Below are 11,437 nucleotides of genomic sequence, written 5' to 3'. Positions count from 1 at the left end.
CTCTCTCTCTCTCTCTCTCTCTCTCTCTCTCTCTCTCTCTCTCTCTCTCTCTCTGTCCAGAATGGCTCCACCCGCAGGCGGATGCACATTTTCCTGCTTCTTTTGCTTGTTACATAAAGCACTGAATACGACTTAGTATGTCTTCTCTCTCTCTCTCTCTCTCTCTCTCTCTCTCTCTCTCTCTCTCTCTCTCTCAGACATACAGCAGCTTATTATCTAAACCCTTCAGCTCTGTTTCTCAAGTCTAATCCTGAGAGAGACAGAGGAGACCTTCTGTTCACCTCAACACTAGACAAACAGTAAAGGACTCTCCCTCACTTTCTCTTTCTGTCTGTCTCTCCCCCACCCCCTTCTCTCTCTCTTTCTCTCTTTCTCTCTCTCTCTCTCTCTCTCTCTCTCTCTCTCTCTCTCTCTCTCTCTCTCTCTCTCTCCAATTGTGAGAGTAAATAATGTATCAGTTTGAGCAGAAGGCCGTGAGTTATAGGAAGCAAGAGAGGAATACTGAGACTCTTTAGAGACAAACACGGCTCACATAAAATGTTCACTTCAGAGAATGTCTTTTTGGTTTCAGTGAATGCTACATTCATTCGTTCGTTCATTCATTCATTCGTTCATTCATTCGTTCATTCGTTTGTTCATATTCTGTAACCACTTCTTCCAGTTCAGGGTCTCGGTAGGTCTCGAGTCTACTGGGCCCAAGGCAGGAACACACACTGCACAACATTAATACATCACAGGGCAACATACACACTCACATCTATGAATGTTTTTGAACCTGAAACACCTAAGAACACACCACATTCTTTCCCCTGACCAAAATAAGGAGAAATGTGTTCAAAGGCACATTGGTCAAATTATGAGTTGTTGATTTAGCACTTACATCAATATATATATACAGGGACCTGGAGGTTGTGGGTTCGATTCCTGCTCCGGGTGACTGTCTGTGAGGAGTTGGTGTGTTCTCCCCGTGTCCGTGTGGGTTTCCTCCAGGTGCTCCGGTTTCCTCCCACAGTCCAAAAACACACGTTGGTAGGTGGATTGGTGACTCCAAAGTGTCCGAATGTTTGTGTGTGTGTGTGTGTGTCTCTGTTGCCCTGTGAAGGACTGGCGCCCCCTCCAGGTTGTGCGCCCAATGATTCCAGGTAGGCTCTGGACCCACCGCGACCCTGAACTGGATAAGCGGTTACAGATAATGAATATATATATATATATATATATATATATATATATATATATATATATATATATATATATATATATATATATATATATATATTCATTTCAAGGTTTGCAGTGCCCTCTGGTGCTAACACTTACCATTTAATAATTCAAATATCAGTCAGAGCTCCTGTGTATGAATCCACTGTCCTTGTTATCGTAAAACTTATTTGTAAAACTACTACCATGTCAATTATTATTATTATTATTATTATTATTATTATTATTATTATTATTATTCAAACTGATAAATTACTTTTACCGTCTACACATTATCCACAGTAGATCCAGTAATCCACTAGGAGCAATGTTAAAAAATGCTACATGCTTCAGAAATAATATTTTCTATATATTTATTTTACGTCAGACATGAAAATATCATCAGTGAGAGTGTGCAGATGCATCAGTCTAACGTAATAATAGATAAAATAATTGTTTCCTAAAATTAGTAACTTTGTCCTTTCAGGGCTTTTATTTTGGCAATCACAATCAGCGTGAATAATATGAACGTCAGCGTTGTTGTCCTTTAAGGTAAAAGTCCTTCAGTGGAGGGAGGAGTTTGTTTATAGAGGAACAGCTGGATGTGTTCACCTTTAGAACCTCTTTGGGTTCTCGATAACTGACAGAAAACGGAGAGAAACGGAGGGACCGTGTTATTTAATAAAAGACGCTAAACGTGAAAGGAATTTAGCTGCGTTTTTAATGAATGGTAAGTAAATTTAATATTTTTCGACAGATTTAATTCGAATTCTCCGTTCCACCTTAAATGCTGTGTATGAATAACTTGCAGAACTTTAATGGAACTTAGTAGAACATCTGTCGTACGAATTACAATACTTGCCCTTTTATTGGAATTATCTGTTCCATCTTAAATGATGCATTAACTGCTTCACTATTTAAGGTGGACCTGAAAATTCAATAATAATTTTTATATTTAATAAAGACACTAACGTCATATTTTAGCGCTATATATTAAACGTGTAATCGCTGAAATAATTCACCAATGTTGTATAAATATTTTAGAGAGTTTAATAACATTTTAAAATAACCATATATCAGTGAATAATTTAATGTTTATTTAAAATTCAATTTAAACGTCATTGAGGTTAAAGTTTAACGTTCCTACCTAACAGCTCATATTTTAGCTAAGGCCAGAGCACAATGAGCTTAATGTAAACTATATTAAGTTTTGATGTATCACTGAGAGTCTGCTCTGTAAAGATGAACAGCATTTTAATAATAATTTGTCACAGTGCCAGGTACTATACACTAACGTAATATTGTCAAATATATTTATAGTTTAGTCCTCTACAATCACCACAAATGACACATTGCTCTTCTGTACTATATCAGTATGTACTAACAGATCCACCTGATGAACTTAGAAGCAACAGCATTGTAGTATTGTTCTCCAGGAACATTTCATTATTTTAATTATATATTCTCTACAGTTGAATTAAATCTCTCACTGAAGACTAGTGTCACCACATTTCATCAAAGAAAGAGCTTAATTAATTTGTACAAATATATAAATTGTGTTTGTTTTAACGGCTGCAGTGTGTGAAATGTTAAATATATATAAAACCCAGGGGTTGAAGAACAGGGTGAAAGGGGGAAATAATGTATAAAGAGCAACAAACGGACTATAGTCTTTATTTGTAAAATAACAAAGTGCTCCAGTGTGGACAGTGGAGCTCAGACAATGAACAGTGAGTGTAGAAACATGAAGGTGTTCATAATGTTATGATTGATCTGTGTATAAGTGTGATTCATGCATTCATTTTTTGATGTGAGTTTATATTATGACATGATTAATTACTTTTTTTGAAGTAATGATCAGTTTCAAGTTGAGATTTAAAGGAGAAGTAGGTAACACGAAAAGGAACTGAAACAAAGACGTTTGCAAAAAGTTACAATGAGTGAACGTGTCCTTTACAAAGGTCACTTAAGTATGACAATTTCACACAAATCTTATTTTCTGCCATGGAGAAATCCAGTTTAGACGCCCAGTGTAGAAAGACAAAAAGTTATTTGCATTAAACATAATTTGGGGAGAAGAGCGTATTTTTAGAGAATGTGTGTTCAGTGTGTGATGAACAATTAATGTTAATCTTTAATTTATGTATTTTTCTATTAAAGATGGATCCTCCTGTGGCCCCGCCCTCTCTGCCCCCTTTCCCTTCAGTCTCTGCCTCCTTCACCCCTGACTCCTCCACCCACATGACTCCACCCCCTCGGCCTAGGCTCCAGAGAGGACGCTCCCAGCTGAATGCAGGCAGAGATGATACCATGATGAGTGAAGCCACGCCCCCTTATCTGCATACAGATTCTCCTGCAGGTGACACTTCACCACAATCACAACACACTCTGCTCTGACCTTCGGTGTCCGGGAACTTTCTGCACAGAGTCTATAAATAGCAGTGCAAAGCCTCTGAAACACTGAGAGTGTGTCGAACAGAGCTTTAACACTGGGGTAGAGGCCACAGCTTTCCATATAGAGAGATTTTAGAGTTGTCCAATAGGAATATCTGCTGCCTCTCCCTCTGTTGTTTAGGGTTTACTTTAGGTTAAAGGCCCTGATTACAACTGATATTACCATGTGTCCTGACTGACTGGATCACGAGTGGCCGACAGTGTGAACAGGATGCAGTGCGTCTCTAAGGTGTCCTTTAATCCAGTCATTCACCGATTTTTTAAGGCGGTGTGATGTAATCTGAAGGAATGACTCTGTCCTTTAGTAGAAAGTTACATGAATTTGGTCAACTTCCAGAACTGAGCAATGACTGACTCTGGTCATACAGATGTGAGTATGCAAAGAGGATATTTACATCAGCATTTACAACATTTACATCTCTCTTTCTCTCTCTCTCTCTCTCTCTCTCTCTCATCTCTGTTGAGATGTTGAGAATCTTAAACCTCTTTTACAACACATCCGTCCTTTAGTCTCAGAGCTACAAAACTTACCCATTAGTTATACAGTATTTACAGGATAAAACGAACGTTGTTAGTTGTCCTCTGTTCAATATTTTTCAGATGTTACATAGATATTAATTTAACTTATTTCAGTGAACTATTTTGTGAATAGTTGGGTTTTTCCTCCAAATGTTTTTATTAACATACATTTGGATATATTTTATGACAGTAATTCTATGTATGTTACAAGAAACTAATGTGAAAAATAGAAATAAAAAAGAACTGTAAAACCCAAACAAACAATCATCAACTACATAAAAGAAAAATGGCATTAGTTTTCACTCATCGTATCTGACAACATTTGTGGTTTTGTGATTATTTTTAATTATAAATATCACCTTAAATATGATCCAGCTTTAGTCACAGCTGAAGTGTGTGTGAGATAACGTTCTTGCTCTAATCTCCAGGGGACATTCCAGAGAATGTGGACGTAGAGGAACTGAAGCACCGAGCTAAGAATGGAGACTACAAAGCCCAGACTGAGGTCAGAATAGCAACCAAGTGAACCGCCACATACAGAAGCTGAGATTTACAGTTCAAATGACACCGCCTTTTCTACAGACCCCCACTGAACTGTGGTCATTCTGTAATGAGCATCAGGCATAATTCAGGGTCTCGTTTTCAGAATGTGCTTCGTGTTAAAACAAAACACAAAAAAATGTGTCTTGTTTGGGATTTTGTGGATCACCAGACACAATAACAGTATTCCAAAAATTAGTTCAGAGCTTAGATTTGGAATTCCTTATATGGTCATGATGACCACTACAGATGACACCACAGCATCACAAGGTTATATTTCATTTTACATTTTTTTAATAGTGGTTTTTCAATGTGGTTTTATAATTCATAATAAATGAACCATTTTCCAGGTTGGCAGGTACTACCTGCGCCTCTCTGAGAAGGAGAATGAGGAACTGAACAGTGTCACTGCTGTAACGTGGCTCCTGCAGGCAGCAAGAAATGGCCGTAGAGATGCAGTAAAGCTCCTGCAGTGGTGTCTAAACCAGAGGAAAGGTACGAGGGTTATTACACTCCTATACAGGCCTTCAGCATCGCTTGTCTGTTAAGCACATTCAGCTGCTACTGATGTGAAACATGCTTTATAAAGAAGTCCTTATGAATGTAACAGGACTGCGGATGTGTGTGTGTCTGTGTCTCAGGCATCACGGCCGAGAACCGGGAGGAAGTGCATAGGTTGGCGTCCGAATCTCGTTTTGAGCGAAGCGTCAGAAAAGCAGCTCTGTCTATGTTCTGGAAACTGAATCCAGAAAGAAAGAGGAGAGTGACTGCCTCAGAACTGCTGGAAAACATTAGCCAGGTCAATACAGAACCCGGTAAATGTCCTTTACTCTGATGGGAAATCATCGGGAGTCTGGTCCAGTCGGATGTAGTAACTGTATCCTAATATTTGTGCTCTTATTTCCCTGTAGATGGCGCCACTACTCCGCTCTCGAGGTCCATTCTGAAACAGAGAAAGGTTCTGGAGAGCCTCGTCTCCGCTGATGGTGAGAAAAAGCTGTGTGTGGATGTAAATTGAAGGAATTTATATAAAGAAAGATGAGTCTTTATTTCTGTTTGTTTTTGTGTCTGTGTAGGGACTCAGTTTGTTGGAGTGGAGGAGTTTGTTGAGAACACAAAGCGTTACGCTCAAGGCTTCTCTCCGTCTCCAGCTCTGGATGCTGATGCTGTTGACGACGACGACGATGATGATGATGAAGAACCGGTAAAGAACCCTGATGAACTGCCTCTGCGTCAGAAGGTACAAAGTACAACCAAGAAAAACAGTTACTTCAAGCCAATACTGTGCTTCAGATCAGTGCTCGGAATAAGATCAATATCCAGTTACATCATTCAAATCATATAAGCTTTTATGAAATGGCTCTTGATGATCTTAAATCTGTTTTTTTGGAGAGGTTTGGACCACTGCAGTGGCATTGAGACCAGGATTGAGAAAATAAATACTATAAACATAGGTCTTTAGATGTTCACTCTTAGAGTAATGAATATTCATATTCTGGCAGCCATCATTCATTTCATTTCGACTCAGAGCAGCTCATTTTTCAGGATATATTTCCGAAGAGGTGAAAGATAATCCTACTTCAAAAAGAAGGGCTTTTCATAAAAGGAGGGAGTTCAATAAATGGTTGAAAGATTTAAAGAAAGTGGATTTTCTGACAGACACAAATGACTTTGCGGTCTCCTCAGAACTGTCACTATCGGATCTTTGAGGGAGAAGAGAAACTCAAGCTATAATCTCTCTTCCGATCTGAACAGGGCCACGTAGCTGGGCCATGAGGGGATGCAGATGTCGCTGATGAGTGTGTTTTTCTGTCTTCTCTATCCCTCTAGATCTTAAAGTTCCCCCTCCACGCAGTGACGGAAGTGAAGGAGGTGCTGATCGACTGGGCGTCTCGTGCTGGGATGCAGTGGATCAGCACCTTGATCCCCACCCACCACGTCAACACGCTCATCTTCTTCTTCATCATCTCCAACCTCACACTGGACTTTTTCCTCCTGGTCATCCCTCTGGTCGTATTCTACCTCTCCTTTCTTTCCATGGTCATCTGCACACTGAGGGTCTTCCAGAACAGCAAAGCCTGGGAGAACTTCAGAACCTTGACGGGCCTACTGGCCCATTTCGAGCCGGGCTTGGACCTGGAGCAGGCGGAGTCCAACTTTACCTGGACTCACCTGGAGCCTCATTTGCACTTCCTGCTCTCTGCGCTCTTCCTCATCCTGTCATTTCCTGTGGCGGATAAGTCCTGGCTGCCATGCTCTGAACTGGCCACAGTGGCGGTCTTCTTCACTGTCAGCAGCTTCCTGAGTCTGCGTCCGGCAGTGCAAGAACACGCAAAACCAGCGCTTCTCACGCAGGTCATGTCCGCTGCATGTTCCCAGGCTAACAAGCTGCTAGGGGGCACCATGTGGTGGCTGGTGGGAGGGTCTTGGTTTAACGTGGCGGTTTGTGACTGGTTAGTCCTTCACGTTAGTTTTCCCTGTGTCCTGTATGTTTTCCTGCTGTTCCTGTGTGGACGCATGGCTGCCTCGAGGGGGATGCACGGCTCCTACAGCATCCTGCTGCCGTACCTGCTCTGCTTTGTCTGGTGTGAATTATCCATAACATTGTTGCGAGAGTCCACAGTGCTAGGACTCTTGCGCTCTGCTGTAGGCTACTTCCTCTTCTTCTTTACTCTCCCGGTGCTGTCTCTGGCGCTCACGGCCGTGCTCTTGGTGCAGCTGCTGCAGTGGTTTCTGGCACTGGAGCTGGCGAAGATGGCTGTGACGCTGTGCGTCTGTGTGCTGCCGGTCTTGCTGCGATGGTGGACTCGCTTCAGCATGTCTCCCCTGGCACTGGTCCGCTCTCTGCGCCGCAGCAGCATGGTGAAGCTGATCCTGGTGTGGATTTCCGCACTGCTGCTCTTCAGCTGGTTCTACGTTTACCGTTCTGAGGGGATGAAGGTGTATAACTCCACCCTGACCTGGCAGCAGTACGGAGAGATGTGTGGACCTCGTGCATGGAAGGAACGCAACATGGCGCACACACAGATCCTCTGCAGTCACCTGGAGGGCCACCGCGTAACTTGGGAGGGGCGTTTCAAATACGTCAGAGTCACGGAGATAGAGAACGGAGCTCAGGCTGTGATCAACCTGCTTCCCGGTGTTATAGCGGACTGGGTCCGGTGTCTGTACGGAGACGAATATCCACCCTGTGACAAGACTGTGCCAGGGCCTAGTGACCCGCTCTGTCAACTCAAAGCTCTAGCCAATCACAGGTGCCATGTCAAACGGTTTGACCGCTACAAGTTTGAAGTGACCATGGGAATGCCCCATGGGGATAGGAAGGGGAAACATATGCACGACATTGACGATGCAACCAAAGACATTGTGCTTCGAGCAAGTAACGAGTTCCGCAGCGTTCTCCTGGCGCTCGGTTCTGGCAGCCTGGTGGAGTTCAGTACGGTTCTGGAAGGACGACTCGGGAGTAAGTGGCCCGTGTTCGAGCTTAAAGCACTTCGCTGTCGGAATTGTACGTCTCGCCTGGTTCCTTTACGACGGCAGGTCAAGATCGAACAGGACTGGAGGGTTAACGCCAGGAACGCCTTTGCATTTGCCTTTAACTTTCTCTTCCATCCTTTACTTACTGCTGAGGTGGACGCTGCTGTGTCTACAGAAGTATCTGTGTAAGACTGGGCATGGGTTTCATATGGGTAACCAGACACCCCGTGTAACAGAAAAGCAAACTACTTTTCCCCCCAAAAATATTAATTTGAGTAGGAAAGTCCTTTGTACGTACACTAAGACTGCACCAGCGTTGGGTCGAGATGCTCCTGCCCAACAGTCAGAAGTAGGTTTAGCTCTAGGCCTGTGCCCTGGGTCTCCAGTGATGGTAAAAACCACTGACTGAACTTTTAAACATGTCGAGGCGCAGCGTCTTCAAAGAAGAAACCACAAGGCACAAGCCAAGACCACATACTCCTAGGCAGCAGAGTTTATTTTACATTCACAGCCGCCTTCTTTATTCCTAGATTAATTTCATGTGGCCAAATTAAATATGACTCCTTAATACAACCACAGCTTTTACAGAACTGCACTTTTATTACCTTCTTTTATTTCACAGAGATTAATCTTCAGCTGAAACACTATCACTGTGTCTGCTTCTGGGGCAGTTAACTCTGACTCAATGAGTTAGGAACGAATTAGCAGATGAGAAGGCACAACGAAGGAGCAATCTTCCCAAACCCAGTTTAAGCTCTTACTGCAGATATTTTCCACATAATTCCCTGAGTACGAAACTCTGGCATGGGGTCTGAACACTGAATTCTTCCAGGTGCAGTGAACTTCAGTGCATTTCTGGATTAAGCAAATTTTCGTTGAGAGTTTACGAAGATAATCCAGAAAATAAGCTTCTTTCCCAGAGATGATGATGAACAGAGTGAAGAGGCTCCACATGAAGATGAAGATGGTCAACTCCAGGTTCTGGCTGTTTTTATGGGTTGAGTTGTTTGGCCCAGTTCTGCACTTAAATCATTTTCAGTGGAAAACCCTCACTTCAGATGTTTCTGTGATGTAGGTGTGAACAAGGTACGAGTTTAGATTTCGATCAATTTGAGTTTAAAGGGAGAGAAACAAAAAATCTTCAGAAACAGCTGCTTCAGGTTCGAAACAATCGCTGAACCCTGATCTGTATCAGGACTTCACCAGAAGCAGGACCAGAATCAGAATCAGAATCAGGCTGGACGAACATTTTTGAGCATTTCATCACCAAAGATTTAAACATTTCAGAATACAATCGGGATCACGATAACGTCATGGATACGAAGATGACCAACTGAAAGATTTCTTTCCATTTATTTCTGTTTGTCGCTTTTCATTAAGAATAGTGTCAGATCGTGTTTGTTCTGTTAGAAATGTTTGGTGTGGAGACTTTGAATCGCTATCTTTAGAGATGCAGAAATGTGAGTTATTGTACATTTGTTATTTCAAGGATAAATAGTGATCACTGAGTGTACAGGTGTCTTTCCTGAGTGCAGAGGAACAGAGGTGGACGATACTTATTTGTAAGTATTAGTAGTTTGATATTTTTCAAATACACTACCAAACACTTTTTTTGGTAGCACATTTCCACTTGGAGTTAACTGAGTACATTTTGAGACAGGACCCTTTTGTTAAGTACATTTCAGTATTTTTATCACATAGAACATACTACTACTTTATTTGTACTGTTATTATTATCAGAAGGACAATTATGGATAATACTAAGTGATCTGATGTACTGTAAATGCTGAGTGAATTTCATTTTGAAAGTGTCGACTTTGTACGTTGTTGGTAAAGGCTTGTGTGCAACTGTTTTTGCACCTTTGGCCAGATTTACAGTTTCAGTGATTTTTTAAAAAATGTACACAACTTCTGCAGCAATTTTGTGTTTCTGTTTTAGAGGTTTATTACATGTAAATTAACTTGTGGTTTCTTTTCAGACATCAGTAGAATTCACCTCTGTCCAAAAGTGCCAGAACCTTTGTGAACAACTCTCTAATGAACTCTCAACAAACTGAAATGAAACCACTGTCTGATTACTGTAATTATATAAATATGACCCAGTAAATTATATAAATATATACTTATATAAATATGTGAGTGTTTAATCTCCAGTAAATGATGTTCTGTAAATGAGTGAGTCTGAGCTGGTCTCCCGTGTTTATTATTCTGTACTGTAATGAAGCACTACACTAAATAAACTGCCCTTTAGAGATTGTACTGTGTTTCTCTCTCGTTAAACTCAGATGCATCATGGGAAACCTTTAGTGTGCTGAGAATTAACATTCACCACTTTCTTTTTTTGGCCACTGTAAGGTTTATTTAACTCAATGCGTTTGGGTGTTGTATTGAAAAATTAAAAGCTTTATTTATTTATTTAATCATTTTTAAAAGAACAGCTTGCATCAAATTGGAACATAACTTAAAGCACTTTACAAAACATTTAGAATTTGTATAATTTGATGGTTCTTTAAAAGTTCTTGGTTATTACAGAACCCTTAAAGAACCCTAACTTTCACAGTGTAGATTCTGCTGTGTTAACAGTTTGAGGTCAGCAGCCACAGACACAGACACAGGAGCCAGAAGTTTCCAGACGTCCGTTTCCTGAGCGGCTGCAGCAGAGTTAAGTCCTGGCAGAGGCTACCGCTACTGCCAGCTGATACCCGATCAGTTTCTCAGCTTCACGCTCAAGTGAAACGTTAAAGAACCATACTGAGAAACTTTTCCTGAAACAGAGACCATAAAAACACTGGACACACACCTCGCTTTGACCACACAAACCTAAGACTGAGTTCTGAGACAATTAACAATGTTCAATTATTGGCCTGGGGCTATTAAGAGACGCACACACACTTTCTGAACACACACTCTCAATGTGGAGGTGTTTGAGAGAGAGTGATTTACTGCAGTGGTAACACATTCCTGTTTGTTTTTCTGATATAAACACAACTTTGGGCCAGTTCTGTTCTGTTCCTTTGACCCACATTCAGCCTGTTTCCTCGTGTAATGGAGTTTGGCTCTGATCCTGTTCACATTCTTCATCATCATCAGCTCCTTTACTGAAGTCTAACAACAACCACAAACTTGAGTCCACAGAGAATACACTCAGAAACACATGGAAAACAAACGGGAAACACAATAAACCATGAAAAACACGCTCAGAGAACCCAAGAAAAAATATAAAGAAAACATACCGAGAACAAAAAAGAAA

General features: G+C 41.3%; 1 protein-coding gene across 3 annotated transcripts; it reads left to right on the top strand.

Moving 5' to 3' along the window:
* Positions 1-1,787: 1,787 nt before the first annotated feature.
* wfs1b (Wolfram syndrome 1b (wolframin)) lies at positions 1,788-10,427 on the top strand. 3 transcript variants are annotated; one of them, XR_010795991.1, is made up of 9 exons: positions 1,788-1,927; positions 3,358-3,556; positions 4,599-4,675; positions 5,061-5,205; positions 5,352-5,525; positions 5,622-5,696; positions 5,787-5,950; positions 6,541-9,749; positions 10,167-10,427. XR_010795991.1 is itself a non-coding variant. In XM_066649841.1 (8 exons), exons 1-8 carry the CDS (start codon positions 1,925-1,927, stop codon positions 8,374-8,376), a joined length of 2,673 nt encoding a protein of 890 aa, XP_066505938.1. In that variant the 5' UTR covers positions 1,788-1,924; the 3' UTR covers positions 8,377-10,427. The 3 variants fall into 3 exon arrangements, 2 of the variants coding, with proteins under 2 accessions (XP_066505938.1, XP_066505939.1); XM_066649841.1 differs by having other exon boundaries at positions 6,541-10,427; XM_066649842.1 differs by lacking the exons at positions 1,788-1,927; positions 3,358-3,556; positions 4,599-4,675 and adding an exon at positions 4,875-4,980 and having other exon boundaries at positions 6,541-10,427.
* The last annotated feature ends 1,010 nt before the right edge of the window (positions 10,428-11,437 follow it).

The sequence above is a fragment of the Hoplias malabaricus genome, chromosome 17 (genome assembly GCF_029633855.1).
Source record: "Hoplias malabaricus isolate fHopMal1 chromosome 17, fHopMal1.hap1, whole genome shotgun sequence".
NCBI classification, from domain to species: Eukaryota; Metazoa; Chordata; class Actinopteri; order Characiformes; family Erythrinidae; genus Hoplias; species Hoplias malabaricus.
Note: the sequence above shows the minus strand (reverse complement) of the source record. Positions and strands in the feature narration are given on the sequence as shown.